The 18,320-nt window shown below is 43.4% G+C and overlaps 1 protein-coding gene across 2 annotated transcripts in view; it reads left to right on the forward strand.

The window, feature by feature from the left end:
* LOC124794727 (gamma-butyrobetaine dioxygenase-like) overlaps positions 1-18,320 on the forward strand; it is a 234,819-nt gene that overhangs the window by 74,197 nt on the left and 142,302 nt on the right. For both annotated transcript variants that reach the window (XM_047258324.1, XM_047258333.1), the window contains exon 2: positions 14,268-14,356. In XM_047258324.1, coding sequence (XP_047114280.1) covers positions 14,279-14,356 — 78 coding nt within the window. In that variant the 5' untranslated portion in view covers positions 14,268-14,278. The remainder of the gene's footprint in view (positions 1-14,267; positions 14,357-18,320) is intronic.

Raw genomic sequence — 18,320 nt, forward strand, 5'->3', positions numbered from 1 at the left:
CCGCAATATCCTTTCTTTCAGGAGTGCTAGCTCTGCAAGGTTCGCAGGAGAGCTTCTGTAAAGTTTGGAAGGTAGGAGACGAGGTACTGGCAGAAGTAAAGCTGTGAGTACCGGGCGTAAGTCGTGCTTCGGTAGCTCAGTTGGCAGAGCACTTGCCCGCGAAAGGCAAAGGTCCCGAGTTCGAGTCTCGGTCGGGCACACAGTTTTAATCTGCCAGGAAGTTTCATATCAGCGCACACTCCGCTGCAGAGTGAAAATCTCATTCTAGAAGTTGATATGTCAGAGGAAGAACCAGAAACTATGAGATGGAAAGAAGAAAACAAAAACAGACAAATATGAGAAAATCATGCCTAGTTGACAACGTGACAGAGATACTGAATCTCTGTTGGGCAGAAGGAAAACAGCTTGAATACGACGAGAGGGAGACTACGCCGATGATGACAGACAGAACTTCAACCCTTTAAGTGACGCTGGGAGATACTATATATACCATTGGTCTCAAATGCTATTTATTGCTGTATTTACTCCAAATAATCGGTTTTATTGTAATTAATATATTCACAATAGTTTCTCTGATAAGTGTGAATAGCTTTTTGATAATTCCAAATCGGTACGCTTGAGATATCAGCAAACAAGTGAATATTGATATGAATATTTACCGCTGGCCTTTGAGGCACTCGTCTTCAGAGTCTTCAATTATTCAAAATGCATAGTTACCAACCGTGCACAGGCAGGGTGACGACTCCAGCGAGTGACCAAATGGTGTAAATTGCCCTGAAGATGACCCCATCGCAGGTTGAAGCCAGTTGGCGGCAAAATAAATGACGTGCTTGTGAATGTCATTTTGAATAATTGATTATAAGTAAACCAATCGCTCTTATCTCCACACAACTATGTTGTCTAAAAATTTCAGAGTCTTCATTCGAGCTTTTCTCGCCATCGTTGAAGTTGGGCCCTTCCAGTGCATGGATTCTCGCTTAGTTTCTCGATCATAACTGAAAAACCAAGATTCGTCACATGTTATCACTTCTTTCCAAGAAACTAGGCTCATTTTCAGTGCTATTCAAAGTGTCAGTACAAACATTTTCACGAGCATTTTTCTGTTCGATCGTGAGAATTTTCGGCGCCAATTTCGCACACACTTTTCTCATGATAAATTGGTTATGCAAAATTTGCCTTACGCATTCTTCGTCAACTCCTACAGTTTCAGCACTCGATCGAATACTCAACCGACGACCGGTAGATTCAGATTACCCACTTTTAGTTACTTTCACCTGTTTTTGATGTTGAAGGACGTCCCGGGCTTCTCAGACATCTTGGAATCGCTTGAGCCATTATTCGTGTACGCTATAAATAGTTACGCCATACACTTCTTTTAGTAAGAATAGGTTTCCGTAGCAGTTTTTCCATGTTTCATGCGAAACTTCACACGACAGTTCACTGCCCTATTATCACACTTATCATTTTTCCGGCAAATCAGAATAACAACTCTTACGCAACCGAACGTCAGGGCTGCACTGATTTACCTACAGACATCAGAGATGCCGCATTCTACTGAGAGGTTTCACACGCCACAGCTATTGGTCGTTCATCTTTGGCGCATGTGTACTTATTGTGTCAGCATCAGTCCCGTTATTTTATAGCCACGCCTCGTACATAATAAATTGAGCAGTTTTGTGGACAAGGGAGATAAAAGTTTTGACAAGGAACACTTGCCCGGAAAAGTACCGTTTGGATGTAAATAAATTTGGAGATCGCGTCGCTTTCAAACATCCGCTTCACGGTTCGCACACAGCGGAGACAGTTATCTGTGTGCTCTACAGCAGCCTATGGCGCGGGCAGTGTTTCGAGTATTCGTCGTCGAGTTCACTTCTACGTAACGAAGGACGCTCACTCTAAAGCCGAGAGCGTGGCGTGTCCCTGGAGCACCACAGTCAACCCTCGTAGCTGCGAACGTACCAGTTTCTCACAGCCGTTGTTGTAAACTGAGGTGAAAAAAATCATGGGATACCTGCTAATATCGTGTCGCACGACATTTCGCCTGGTGTAGTGTGGTATAGTATGGACTCAACAAATCGTTGGAAGTCCTCTGCAGAAATACTGAGGAATACTGCGTCTGTAGCCGTCCATAATTGCGATTGTGTTGCCGTGCAGGATCTTGTGCACGCACTGACCTCTCGGTGTCCCATAAAGTCGGCCGGAGTGGCCGAGCGGTTCTAGGCGCAACAGTCTGGAACCGCGCGACCGCTACGGTCGCAGGTTCGAATCCTGCCTCGGGCATGGATGTGTGTGTCGTCCGTAGGTTAGTTAGGTTTAAGTAGTTCTAAGTTCTAGGGGACTGATGACCTCCGAAGTTAAGTCCCATAGTGCTCAGAGCCTAGAGAGTTTGTCCGATAAATGTTCACTAGGATTCACGTCAGGCGGCATGGGTGGACAAACCGTTCGCTCGAATTGTCCAAAGTGTTCCTCAAACTAATCGCGAACAGTTGTGGCCTGGTGACAGGCGCATTGTCATCCATAAAAATTCCATCGTTGCTTGGAACTTGATGCACCCGAATAGCTGCAAGTAGCGGAACATCCAGAGGTCCCGGTCCATTCCATGTAAACACAGCCCACATCATTATGGAGCCACCACCAGCTCGCACAGTGCCTTGTTGACAACCTGGGCTAGTTCTTAAATTAACCCCAGTGAGTCACTACACGTATTGTCTTCCCAGTTCTGAAGGAAAAAACTATAAGTAAATTAATACTAGCGTTTTCAATAGATTCTCGTTCTCTTGTTTCAATTACTAGTATGCAGTTTATTCTTGGTGAAAATCACGTAACCTAATTATTTATGAACCTAAATCGAAGTAAAGTTCAAGACGAATAGTCAGTTTCAAATTAACACGTTATTTTATTTAACAATAATTATTAATAAATCAGTTCATTCACACGATCGCATTTAAAGGGGTTCTTTGAATAAGTATCTAATCTGGAATCCTGTCAATATCAGAGATAATAAACGATGTTCTGTCACTTTCGATAAAAAGATTGTTCCCGTTTAACATCCATAAACTGTCACGAACTATGATTACTAGTCGCGTGAAGTAATGCTTTTCCACTGTCACAATACAAAGTCCGAATCTGTCCAAAAATCGTTAATTCCGTAAAATATTTAAATCTTCACACGAAGTGACGTTAAAGTCAGAGAGATTATTGATCACCTCCCCGTTCCTCTAATATGATAAAAGTTCTAATTCTGATCTGAAATTAATGCTTTCCAAAAAACAATCTTGTCGCGATTTATTCTTGCGCCCTGGTTTAATAAAGCTCCTGTTGTTGCTTCCTAAAGCTGTACGTCCTAATTGACTTCGAACAGACTAGAGGATAGAGACTGGAGTATCATAATTGCATTGTATGTCTATTTATACTTTAGTAAACGCTATCTTTGGTGTTCAAGACCTACGTACTGTGACTATAATATTGATTCTCTCATATATAAGAATAACTAATAATTTAACCATTTCTATCGTTTTTCCTCCATCCCATGCTTCCAAAATTTATGATTACAATTCTTTTTCTTCTATTATTTTTCTACTATAAATTTCCCTCTATGTGTCTCTTATTTCTATGTCGTAAATTACTACTTGTGGAGGGGCTTGGGACATTTTCTGAATTTATATTTCGAGGGCATGGGAGCTAATTTGGGAGCTGTTTTGGTTTATTAACACCGAGAGGCGTTGTAGGTGTTACAGTCTGCTGCCACAACCCGCTAACGCCAAATTTCGCCGCATTGTCCTAATGAAAACGTTCGTCGTACGCCCCAATTGATTTCTGCAGTTATTTCACGCAGTGTCGCTTGTCTATTAGCTCCGACAACTCTACGCAAACGTCGCTGCTCTCAGTCGTTCAGTGAATGCCGTCGGCCACTGCGTTGCCTATGGTGAGAGGTAGCGCCCGAAATTTGATGTTCTCTTGACACAGTGAGTCTTGGAATATTGAATTCCCTAACGACGGGAGGTGAAGGGGAACAGTCTACGTCTGATCCTCCAGATTTACGTTTTCATCAAGTTCTCTACAGGGCGAAAAGTATTTAAACCGACAAACTCTGGGAGGTTCTAGGGGACATCAAAACAAATATTTTTCCCTAATGTCATATTTTCCTTTGAGGAATATATAAACCGGTCGAGGAAGATTTCTCTGGTGGCAAATTAACTAAAGCAACAAACACTTAGTTGTTTGGGGAAGGAGACCAGACAGCGAGGTCATCGGTCTCATCGGATTAGGGAAGGACGGGGAAGGAAGTCGGCCGCGCCCTTTGAAAGGAACCATCCCGGCATTTGCCTGGAGCGATTTAGGGAAATCACGGAAAACCTAAATCAGGATGGCCGGACGCGGGATTGAACCGTCGTCCTCCCGAATGCGAGTCCACTGTCTAACCACTGCGCCACCTCGCTCGGTACAAACACTTTTCCATTGTTTAATGACCAAGAGGCAATACATTAACACAACCCAATTACAGTTACAGTAGCTTTTCAAAAATACCTCCATTGACACGTAAACAAAAGTTGAACTATCGGATCATGTTCTGCCTGACACGGGCAGAAACCACAGGGGTATCCTGAACTGTTCCTGCTGTTGCTACTATCCGGGCAACCAGATCCTCTTCTGGTGCAACAGGAGTTGCGTTAACAAGGTTGTGCATCTCCCCCCCCCCCCCCCCCCCAACAGGACCACCTCTGCCAATCCACGTTTCTGGGAACCGTCGGTCCAGGAATCGACGCACACGATGACTGAAATGTGCCGGCGCCCCGTCATGTTGGAACCACATGCGTTGTCTTGTAGGGAGCGGGACGTCTTCCAGCAATTCTGGCAATGCTCTGGTGAGAAAATTGTAATAGTGCCTGCCATTTAATGGCCTAGGTAGCAGATACGGCCCATTAAACAGTCCCCAACAACACCGACCCGCACATTGACGAAGAGCCGCACTTGATGGGCGCTAGTAACTGTGGCATGTGGGTTATCCTCACTCCAAACATGCGAATTGTGCACATTGAAGACTTCATCACGTCCGAACGTTGCTTCGTCGACAAATAACACAGAGGATGGAAATGTAGGATGCATTTCACACTGTTGCAGATACCACCGCGAAAACTGTGCTCTGGGTGGGTAATCAACTGGTTCCAGGTTGTGGACACGCTGTAAGTGAAATGGACGTAAAAATTGCTCTCGAACGACTGTTTATACATTCGTCTGATTCGTCCCCGTGTTACGTGCAATTGCCACGAGTGCTGATAGAAGGATCCCGCTCCACATGCTGCAAGACAGCTTCATCAAATTGCAGCGTTCTTACCGTGCGACGGCGTTCCTGTCCAGGTAATCTGCTAAATGAGCCGGTCTCGCGCAGATATTGGTACACAGCAGCAAAGATCGTATGATGCGGGATACGGCGACTAGGATATTGTTCTTTATAAACCCGCTGTGCAGCTCGTCCGTTGTGGTGCGCTACGTAGTATGCACCAACCATATCAGTGTACTCACTCCAGGTGTATTGCTCCATTAGTAAACACAGACAATGCACTACTACACTGGTGGACAGCAGTTACCTACAACTGAAGAGCGTAATACGCCCTCTAACAACTGAAGATCGTAATACGGCCTCTGACAACTCAAGAGCTTAATATGGCCTGCACCGGTTTAAATAATCCTGATAAGAAAAAATGACATTAGGGAAAAATATTTCTTTTGATGTCACATACAACCTCCCAGAGTTTGTCGGTTTAAAGACTTTTCACCCTGTATACTCCTTTGCTAACTAACCCAGAGCTCCGTCTCTAATGACCATGACAGAGAAGGCATATTTCTTACGCATTTAGAAGACCATTTTCAGTTTCATGCGCAGTACGGTAGTGTTAAAAATTCACTGTGGTGAAGAAACTTTGCACTGTTGAGTCCTTCTAATGTTCTGACTTTCACACAATGATCGGCTTTCAAGCTTTTACAGCCACTTGTCCACTTTATGGCACATTACCATTGTTTTAAAATTTGTTGTCTTTTATTGCCAAAATAATGGCAGCTCATAAATTGTCCTAATAGTTTCTCTGCAATGAACGTTGGAAAAAACTGTATTGCGAAAAAAACATAAATCTCGCATGAAGGTTTTCGATATAACCTATTGTTGCAGTTTCCATAAGTGTCACTCACAAAAACTGACTGGAATCGCTTCGTTCAACATATGGCAATCAATCATCTTCACAAAAGGCTATTTACAACTGAACTGGAAACGGGGAATACTGATAGTGTCGTAATTGAATATTTTTGTGTTTTTTTTTTTTTTTTGCCCTGAAAACCACTGAATGTGCCATGACTAATAACTTGAGATACGTTGGAAGTACCAGAGATGCCTCATTTCAGTTAAGAGTACCTTCACTAGATTAGCACTGAAGCTCCTTTGTTCGTGACATTAGGAACGCTGAATGCGCCGTGCTTGTCTTTCATGGTCGTAAATATGTTATAACTTGTTTCTCGCTCACTTTCCTAGAAGCAACAAACAATAGCATCGGAAAGCGCTGTAAAGTGGCCAGAGCGGCAAAAGTGGCCATTGCATATTTTTTCCCTTCAGTAGCCCTGCTGCCTGCCGGTGAGTGGCCAAACTAATTCTAATATATACCATTACTGTAGTCAATGAGCTTAACAGAGGAAGCTTGTTCTGTAAGTTTTTAATAGGCATTTTTCTGATTTTCAGTCGTCTGATATAAGGTGACTCATTTACATTATTCCTGTTACCTACTTACCTGTTGAGTGAAGAAAATTGATTTAAAAAGAAAAAAACAGATTGCAATTGTTTATTACAGGAAAACTATGAAAGATAGAAACACGTTGCGCCTGCCACTGGATAGAGCAAGGTTCAAAGTTCTATGTCTGCCCAGACACTATACCATATATTCAACATGAGCACCATACATTGCCGTAGAAACATCGAAACTGCAGTCCATTTCATTCCACACATGAATCAATAGGTCGCTGTTTATACACTCATGCTGATAAATTAAGGATAATTGCCGGATGTGGTGCCACACGACGTGGCACACACTACAGAGATCTGTAAGTCCACGGTATTGGTGATAAGTTGATAAAACCGTCCCGAAACACATCTGCTACAAAACGCCACTGTTTCCTGCGCATGTACCCCGACATCAATATGGGGTATGATCACCATGCACAAGTACAATGGCCGTACAACGGGTTGGCATACTCTGGATCAGGTGGTCGCGCAGCTGCTGGGGTACAGCCTCCCGTTCTTGCACCAGTGCCTGTCGGAGCTCCTGAAGTGTCCTAGGGGTTTGAAGACGTGCAGCGATACGTCGACCGAGAACATCCCAGAGCTGCTCAATGGGGTTTAGGTCTGGAGAACAAGGAGGCCACTCCATTCGCCTGATATCTTCTGTTTCAAGGTACTCCTCCACGATGGCAGCTCGGTGGGGCCGTGCGTTATCATCCATCAGGAGGAAGGTGGGACCCACTGCGCCCCTGAAAAGGCGGACATACTGGTGCAAAATGACGTCCCGATGCACCTGACCAATTAAGTTCCTCTGTCAAAGACATGCAGGGGTGTACGTGCACCAGTCATAATCCCACCCCACACCATCAAACCACGACCTCCATACAGGTCCCTTTCAAGGACAATAAGGGGTTGGTATCTGGTTCACGCCAGATGAAAACCCGGCGAGAATCACTGCTTAGACTATACTTGGACTCGTCCGTGAACATAACCTGGGACCACTGTTCCAATGACCCATGTACTGTGTTCTTGACACTAGGCTTTACGGAATCTCCTGTGACCAGGGGTCAGTGGAATGAACCTTGCAGGTCTCCAGGTGAATAATCCCATGTCTGTTCAGTCGTCTGTAGACTGTGTGTCTGGAGACAACAGTCCTAGTGGCTGCGGTAAGGTCCCGAGCAAGGCTACCTGCAGTACTCCGTGGCGCTGATGGTGAGATATCAGTCTTCTTGTGGCGTTGTACACTGTGGACGTCCCGTACTGTAGCGCCTGGACGCGTTTCCTGTCTGCTGGAATCGTTGCCATAATCTTGAGATTACACTTTGTGGCACACGGAGGGCCCATGCTACGACCTGCTGTGTTTGACCAGCCTCCAGTCGCCCTAGTGTTCTACCCCTCATAACGTCATCAACATGTGTTCTTTGAGCCATTTTCAACACAAAGTCATCATTAGCACGTCTGAAAACGTCTGCATACTTACTCGCTGCAACGTATTCTGACATGCACCAACACACCTCTGCGTATGTGGACTGCTGCGAGAGTCATCGTGCATCGACCGCAGGTCAAATGCACCGCAATGTCATACCTCGAGGTGATTTAAACCGGCAAATCGCCGACCAGAGCATTATCCTTAATTTATGAGCATGAGTGTAGAATCAACAGCGTCAACAATTCGATTTCTCAGCTATCGAAGAGTAGCTTCACATATACTCTGTCTTTTATGTATCCTCAAAGAAAAAAAAAAAAACAAAACAAAAAAAACAACGCAAGATGTGAGGTCTACTAAACGCAGTGAACAAGGTCTAGTTGTCCACCTCTTCCAGTACAACGTTGTGGGGTGATGGTATTAAGATAACGCCACACCTCAAGGTAAAAGTGAGACGGGGCGCTGTCACGCATAAGATTGCTCATTGGAATCTTCGTGAAATTGAGGAAACAGTTCTGCAATATGTCCAGGTGTGACGCTCCTGTCACAGTTCCCACCGCAAAAAAAAAGTCCATGAACTTTGTGAACGAAAACGACACGAAACACATTCAAACTCGGTGAGTCTCTTCCACTTTCGGTGACGACGCCAGGGTTTTGTGACACCTAAATTCTTCCATTATGAAGGTTTACTTTACCTGATAGATGAAACGTCGATTCGTCCAATGATTAGTTCGGAAAAAGTGTTCTCTGCCATATCTTGGAAAACTGAAATGCAAAATTCACACCTTCTCTTACGGTCGCCGAGACGCAGTTGCTGCAGTAACTGCAACTTGTAAGGCTTCATTTGCAGGCGTCGTTTCAAAACACGCCACACTATTGCTGGAGGAAACTGAATTTCTGGCTTGCCCGTGTTATGGACTTCCAAGGATTCCGTGTGAAGGCATCTCGGATAAACTCGACATTTTCATCAGACGTGCGTGACCGACAGTACTCTTCCCTTTGCAAATGCAACCAACCTCCAACAATTTTGTATGCCAGTCATAGACCTGATTGTCCAGAAGCGGTTCCTTACGAAACCGACGGCGGAATGCACGTTGAACTTGAGGAACGGACTGACTTCGTTCAAATTCCATCACACAACATGATTTCACTTGTGGTGTAGTTGTCATGTTGCTACAAACAAGAGCGCAGCTGTGAGAAAACGTTGGACCTTATTCTACCCAGCGACATGCATAACGTTTTTCTGTCTTTTATATCTTGTCAGTAACAAACAGTTGACATCTGTTTTTGAACCATGCGGGACTCTTACAACATAACTGTTTAAATAATGTTTTTTGGCTACAAATCTAGTTCCTTGTTACTTCTCCGCGATTTGAGAGTTTCATATGTGGACGATTAACGCCGACATGCCGATCGTTCGGGGGAAAAAACACACACTACTCGTCGGGAAACGTGAGCAGAGTCTTAACCACGCCCCCGCCCGCCCCCCCCCCCCAAAAAAAATTATTAGTTTTTGCCGTATATCACTACTTCTAAATACTTTTATACAGGGTGTTAAAAAAAGTATGGCCAAAGTTTCACGAAACTTTCCTTACACACAAAGAAAGAAAATATGTTATGTGGACATGTGTCCGGAAACGCTTACTTTCCATGTTAGAGCTCATTTTATTACTTCTCTTCAAATCACATTAATCATTGAATGGAAACACACGGCAACAGAACGTACCAGCACTGAAATGAGGATTGACACATTGTTGGATGAACCATTCGCAGAAGTGTACCCGTGGAGGCCAATCAGCTGCTGATAGTGCCTGCACACGCTGTACATGGTACGCGAACAGCTGGCTCTCCCGTAGCACTCTCCATACAGTGACGTGGTCAGCGTTACCTTGTACAGCAGCAACTTCTCTGACGCTGACATTAGGGTTATCGTCAACTTCACGAAGAATTGTCTCGTCCATTGCAGGTGTCCTCGTCGTTCTAGGTCTTCTCCAGTCGCGAGTCATAGGCTGGAATATTCCGTGCTCCCTAAGACGCCGATCAATTGCTTCGAACGTCTTCCTGTCGGGACACCTTCGTTCTGGAAATCTGTCTCGATACAAACGTACCGCGCCACGGCTATTGCCCCGTACTAATCCATACATCGAATGGGCATCTGCCAACTCGGCATTTGTAAACATTGCACTGACTGCAAAACCACGTTCGTGATGAACACTAACCTGTTGATGCTACGTACTGATGTGATTGATGCTAGTACTGTAGAGCAATGAGTCGCATGTCAACACAAGCACCGAAGTCAACATTACCTTCCTTCAATTGGGCCAACTGGCGGTGAATCGAGGAAGTACAGTACATACTGACGAAACTAAAATGAGCTCTAACATGGAAATTAAGCGTTTCCGGGCACATGTCCACATAACATCTTTTCTTTATTTGTGTGTGAGGAATGTTTCCTTAAAGTTTGGCCATACCTTTTTGTAACACCCTGTATACTTTCATCCGTTATCCTAACCCTTTTGGGAGATTTTAAGTTAATTAAGCTATAGCATTAATAACCGTCTCTATTCTGTTATGTTTGGCCTAATACGGAAATGCGAATGAAAACAGTCTGCTGCGGTCGTTTGATTTTGTTTCCGATGCTAGTGGATCAAGATGCATATAAATATGTCTGGAAATCAGAGTAACCAAAATGCTACCCCATTGTGAGCGCACTGCACATTACGGTCGGAAAAAGTGGTCACTATGCAAGGCTTCAGAAAAATGCGTATAATTTCTATATATTATTGTCTTTGTCGCTTAGCAATATTTGTTGGGTTCCCTTTAACACGAACTTTCAAAATATGTAAGTGGCAAACTTGTATCAGTAACCATGGTTTAGTGTAAATTCAATTTTCCTTAGAGTGGCCGTTTTACCGCACCTTCACCTACACTTTATCTCATTTCAGTTATTCTCGACGTAGACCTCTAGCATCGAACAAAAAAATGGCTCTGAGCACTATGGGACTTAACTGCTGAGGTCATCAGTCCCCTAGAACTTAGAACTACTTAAACCTAACTAACCTAAGGACATCACACATATCCATGCCCGAGGCAGAATTCGAACCTGTGACCGCAGTAGTCGCGCGGTTGCAGACTGTAGCGTCTAGAACCTCTCGGCCACCCTGGTCGGCTCTAGTGTCTAACGCTTTATAATAAACGAAAAAAGAATCGTAAATAATAACATTGAGCTAAGAATTAAAGGAAAGCGGTATACAACAAAGTGACTGCTGTTACTTAAAAGGAGCCACGACCAAGTAATGTAATCTGAAATCATCAGAATTTAACTATGTATTGTGCAGCAAATGAAATAAAACAAAATGTCGTATAGTTTTAGATATGAAACTGCGCGATCTTCCCTCCTTCGAAATATTCCTCGTTTTCCACTGACCAACAAATAAGTACTGAAAAAAAAGGAGCTATTAGTCTTGGTCAGTTTTCTTGAAGGGGAATTTAAAGTATTTTGTTTCTCGTTGCGTTAGTGATGTCATTTTTGTTTTCTTCGTTACTGCTCAGAAATAAGTGAGGTGATGCTGTGCACATTCAGTGATTCCTTGGAAGTTCAAAATGGCTCTCACCACTATGGGACTTAACTGCTGATGTCATCAGTCCCGTAGAGCTTAGAACTACTTAAACCTAAGTAACCTAAGGACGTCACACACATCCATGCCCGAGGCAGGATTCGAACCTGCGACCGTAGCGGTGGCGCAACTCCAGACTGTAGCGCCTAGAACCGGTTGGCCACCCCGGGCGGCTCCTTGGAAGTGAAGCATGACACTTACATCGTTCAACTAAATTTCCATTTTTGTATTTTTTTTTTAATTCCAAAATTATCGAATTTGTCGGATACTTATGATGTCATAATCTGCATTCCTTCCAAGAAAATTATTTGTAATGCGGATCTGTCGGGCTTCTTTGTTTTCTTACATTTTGACATTTCTCAAGTTTACCGTTTCCCGTTTCCAGATTACAAATTTCGTGCAAGTCGAGAAAATTCAGTTTTTCCAAAAAATATCGAAGCTGTGCTCCACATGACTGAAGATACTCCGCATGTGACTTAGTCAGGGAGACAGAGGCACCCTTAGGAGTGTCAAATACGGAATAATTCCGATTTTGGGTGCATTTTTAGCTGTAAAAGTGATCTGTTCGCGATGTATACTGTTAGCTGTAAAAGTGATCTGTTCGCGATGTATACTGCACAATTTGAGCGAAACACAAAAACAGCCTAGTGTCAATTACTGCAAATAAATGCGCAAAAAATTCGACCAAGGAAGTACAGCGTCGGTCGGAAACGTTCCGAGGTTGATTTTATTCCTGGCGTGTACACGACGTAATCGCAATAACTGCGGCGAGATCTGTAACTGTTAACAAAAGATGTGCATTGGACCAGTTGTTGTCAGCAGGCAATGTTAAGTAGTTGACGTGCGGCCATAGAGCGTCAACGGCGTCTTGTGACAAAGCACAATGGAGCAACATCTCTAAATGAAGTATGCAGGACATTCCCCAGAACATTTTGAAGAAGAGAAACGTGTGTGCACATCTTGACACGTTCGTTGGATGACATGTAGCAACTTTTATACACAGAAAAACAAAACTTTCGCACTTTGTTTCTGATCCAGAATATTATGCATCTTGCTGTTCGCGTGTGTCGCGAGAAGTGTATCGCATGTGGAGATAAAGGCTATGAAAACTGTAGCAGCAGAAAAAAAGCGCACAGAAAATATGCTGCAAACAGCGACAATAATTCTTAAAACATGCTGTAACATACAATAAATAAGGTAATATGAAAGTATCCATAGAAAACTATATTTCAAAAAACGAATAGTAAGAATGTAATAATGTGCAACTGTGTATAACTATGCTATTTTCTGCATGTGTTAGATTAAAAAAAAACACTGATGATGGTGATATTTGTCGCCGAAACTAATTTGGGAGAATAAAGAAATAAACGAATAACAAGGTGTTTTGCATGAAGGCGGATTCAATTTCTGATATTACTGACGTAATTTTTGCTGACCTGTTTAGGTAATTTTGACATTAATCTCATTCACCAGCGCAGGTATGCATTGCAGATTTGTCTTTTGTGAATAACACACAAAACACAGTGCTCAAATGGCTCTGAGCACTATGGGACTTACCATCTGAGGTCAGCAGTCCCCTAGAACTTAGAACTAATTAAACCTAACCAACCTAAGGACATCACACACATCCATGCCCGAGGCAGGATTCGAACTTGCGACCGTAACGGTCGCGCGGTTCCAGACTGAAGCGCCTAGAACCGCTCGTCCTCAACGACCGGCACTATACAGTGCGTGCACGTTATTATTTATTCGTATTTGGTCATAAATGCAGGCAATGGCTTCGCTTCTGAGTAACGGCAGAAGACATCGTTAGTATGTCTTGCTTACAGATGAGCGACCAAAGAGCAATTTTTGTCTTTGTACCCACATCGATTCAGATTTTTCCTACGCTGTAGCAGCAATCAGCTGCTTCATGTTCCAAGATGAAACAAAACCAACAAAAGAGATCCCTTCGCGAAGCACTTCCAAATAAATGATGGCTTTTTCAATTTGGTTACACTGGAAATTTCGCGACTGTCGTTGTACAGGATCGTGGAACGATTAATTCTGAACGTGATGCGACAGTTTGCTCATCGATGAAATCAGGAAAGATAAACGAAAACGTCGCATCGTTCGTCATCGTCACAATGGCAGCTGTTGTGCAGAATGTCAAACACTATTTGATGAAGGAAAAACATAGTATAAATGTCTCTATTTGTTCCCTTATGTCAATCAAAAACTACCTTGATAGCAATTTGCATCATCTCGAGAAATTGTTGAATGCTTCCAAAACCACGTTTTATGGCACCAACATCACAAGGGAAAAAATGTTTTCAGAACATTACTGTTTCGAACCCTTGCTAAATTGTATAAAGTTGAAAGGTGAATATTATGAAGAACAACACAACGGTTTGTATCAAAGATTATTTTTCTTTATATTTGTAAAAAAACTTAAAACGGTCCTTGTATTACTGTGTTTCAGAGTTGGCGAATATGTTGCGAGCACCTGTTCTCGGCGCTTTGCGCAGTTTGTCCGCTAATTTGGCCTCCAGAAGACTTCTCACCACCAAGGTATTGACGCCACACCACTCTTACGATTCGCTGCTGCAGAAAGAGATGATAAAGTTCTGCCAGTTAAGGTGTCAGTGGTGCCGTTCTAACTCCACCTGATGTTTGCATGGAGATTCCCTTTCACGAACTTCAGTGCAGGGCACATCAACATACCTCGCTATTCAGATCTTTAGTAATGAACCCCACTTTCTTTTTGGATCCATGAGAAGGTGAAGTGAAACCACTTGATGCGATTCCAGCTGCTTGCAATTCGCAAAAAAATGCTGGAAGCTTGGGGGCTAAACTGTTTTGTGTAACGCAAGAAGCCACCACGATACTGTTGTTAGTTTTAACTACACTGTACAACACAATACTCGATATGATATTAGGTGTACAATAACTCTAGTAGCAAACTTTCGCAATTCTTCCAGGAGTGTTTGCAGAGTAGTTTGACATAAGAAATGTACTGCCTCTATTGAGTCATAACTGATTGATTTTGACGTGTCTGGGGCCTTGACCTACGGATTATCAGCCACTCACTACGTTCTGATGGGTGTAATATCATATATACAGCATCAAAGGAAAAAAAAGTCAAAACACAAGACCCAGTTGAAATCTTCGGATAACGTGTGAGATAGGTAATTAAATTGCTGAAACAGGACAATATATATAAAAAAAAATCAGCAATGAAGCAGACCTAATGGAATACAGACGATTAAAAATGAAGTAGGCACAAAGTGCAAAATGACAAAGCGAGAATGACTGGCACAGAAATGCAAAGCCGTAGAAGCAGACATGACTACCGTAAAGGTATATGCCTCGTATGGGAAAATGAAATAAACCGTACAAGAAGAGAGAGGCGGCTAGGTACAGAACTGTAGGCTAAAATGCGGAACGAATGTAAAGAAGAACTATACAAAGGGAACAAACTAGAAGACGATATTGTGGATGGGGAAGAGAAAGTATAATACATGTTGGTAGAAGTCCATTATCATTTTGAAGTTCTCGCATGCTAAATACTTCTTTTACAATCAGATTTAATCTGTTGTAAAGTAAGTTATATCGCAGTTTGTGAAAGAAAAGTCTGTTAAGTGCAGCGCTTTACATGATTTATTTGTTGCTACTTGGCTTGAATGGTGTCACGCACAGGACCGAGAAATCAGAAAAATTTTCCAACTTTTGTATCCATGGTTTTTTAAGCTGTTGATTCGGAATTAGTCAAACCGGGCTTCTTTGGTACTGGGATTGTACACTACTGGCCATTAAAATTGCTACACCAAGAAGAAATGCATATGATTAACGGGTATTCATAGGACAAATATATTATACTAGAACTGACATGTGATTACATTTTCACACAATTTTGGTTCATAGATCCTGAGAAATCAGTACCCAGAACAACCACCTCTGGCCGTAATAACGGCCTTGATACGCCTGGGCATTGAGTCAAACAGCTTGGACGGCGTGTACAGGTACAGCTGCCCACGCAGCTTCAACACGATACCACAGTTCATCAAGAGTAGTGATTGCTGTATTGTGACGAGCCAGTTGCTCGGCCACCATTGACCAGACGTTTTCAATTGGTGAGAGATCTGGAGAATGTGTTGGCCAGGGCAGCAGTCGAACATTTTCTGTATCCAGAAAGGACCCTACAGGACCTGCAACATGCGGTCGTGCATTATCCTGCAGAACCGTAGGGTTTCGCAGGGATCGAATGAAGGGTAGAGCCACGGATCGTAACACATCTAAAATGTAACGTCCACTGTTCAAAGTGCCGACAACGCGAACAAGAGGTGACCGAGACGTGTAACCAATGGCAACCCATACCATCGCGCCGGGTGATACGCCAGTATGGCGATGACGAATACACGCTTCCAATGTGCATTCACCGCGATGTCGCCAAACACGGATACGACCACCGTGATGCTGTAAACAGAACCTGCATTCATCCGAAAAAATGACGTTTTGTCATTCGTGCACCCAGGTTCGTCTTTGAGTACACCATCGCAGGGGCTCCTGTCTGTGATGGAGCGTCAAGGGTAACCGCAGCCGTGGTCTCCGAGCTGATAGTCCATGCTGCTGCAAACGTCGTCGAACTGTTAATGCAGATGGTTGTTGTCTTGCAAACGTCCCCATCTGTTGACTCAGGGATCGAGACGTGGCTGCACGATCCGTTATAGCCGTGCGGATAAGATGCCTGTAATCTCGACTTTTAGTGATACGAGGCCGTTGGGATCCAGCACGGCGTTCCGTATTACCCTCCTGAACCCACCGATTTCATGTTCTGCTAATAGTCATTGGATCTCGACCAACGCGAGCAGCAATGTCGCGATACGATAAACCGCAATCGCGATAGGCTACAATCCGACCTTTATCAAAGTCGGAAACGTGATGGTACGCATTTCTCCTCCTTACACGAGGCATCACAACAACGTGTCACTAGCCAACGCCGGTCAATTGCTGTTTGTGTATGAGAAATCGGTTGGAAACTTTCCTCATGTCAGCACGTTGTAGGTGTCGCCACCGGCGCCAACGTTGTGTGAATGCTCTGAAAAACTAATCATTTGCATATCACAGCATCTTCTTTCTGTCGGTTAAATTTCGCACCTGCAGCTCGTCATCTTCGTGGTTTAGCAATTTTAATGGCCACTAATGTGTATTCTTCCCGTAGCCGTTAGGTATTACGCTTGTCCCATGCACTATCTGATGCCATACACTACTGATCTGATGACAGCTGTTACTGAACTTTATGAAGGCTTGAACTCTGATAGGGACACTTTCAGTGGAGTGTCTGAATGCCTGTGGAGGAGTGACATCCCATTCTTCCTCAAGAGCCGAAACCAGACAAGGTAACGATGTTGGACGCTGCGGTGTGGAGCGTTGGCGACGTTCTAACTCATCCCAAAGGAGTTCCGTTGGGCTCAGGACGGGACTCTGGGTAGGCTAGTCCGCTTCAGGACTGTTATTGTCTACAAACCATTTCCTCACGAATGCTAATTTGCGACTGGGTACTTTGTCATGCTGATGAAAACAATCGTCCTCTCAGAACTTTCCTTCTACGGTACTCAATACACAACGCTGTAAAATGTGTTCATATCCTTTGGTAAGCGTAATAACGGGAGGGCACCATAACCACGAGAACCACCCCCATGGCGTAATGGTGTGGCGACTGCACACTCTAACGTTGTATACCAGTAACACAACTAGTTTGTAGTTGCAACTCTTCTTTATTGATTACATGTACACATGAATTCATCAGCAGTAATAATGAATTAACAACATTTGCACATCAAGGCCCTATCCAAAATTAGTATTTACAATATTAACCGTCACACTTGTGACAACGGCGCCTTTACGTGCCGGTAACAACAGATAACCAAATGTTTACAATGTCGGCTGTCGCCATTCTCACACAGTTTTACACTTACTGGAAACATAAAATTCGTTTCATGCTATCTGACCTGTAGGGTACTATTAATTGTTCTGTTTACACTTAGCATTCTACTACACTCAACATCCGGAAAATTCTAGACTTTATGCAAGACGTCAATTTGATGAATATGTGATGGCCGCGAGCAAACGTTAATCCATTAAGATTTCACAAACACACGATCGAAAGGGTGAACTTACACTCAACTTTGGGCAGTAGGAAATCTTCTGCCGAAAAGAAGCCTCTCGTTGAATGGAATATAGAAACCGTGCGTTAACGGGGTCCGGTCGGCCCTGAGTTCAACTACTGAGATTTCCGATTTCCGTCACACTGCAAGCTCGGGGGCGAGGTTTGCTTGCTTCGACCACTATACACGTTTCTGAAAACAGGAAAACATGAGCGGCAGACACACTGTAGTATATACAAGTTACACAAATATATATAGAAAAGCAATACCTTAATATAAACATATTACAAGTTAACCAATGAACAGAATAAATGAGCTTAGTTTCCTTTGATCAAAAAAAAAAAAAAAAAAATCTAGATACTACATGA

This window comes from Schistocerca piceifrons, chromosome 1 (assembly GCF_021461385.2).
Source record: "Schistocerca piceifrons isolate TAMUIC-IGC-003096 chromosome 1, iqSchPice1.1, whole genome shotgun sequence".
NCBI classification, from domain to species: domain Eukaryota; kingdom Metazoa; phylum Arthropoda; class Insecta; order Orthoptera; family Acrididae; genus Schistocerca; species Schistocerca piceifrons.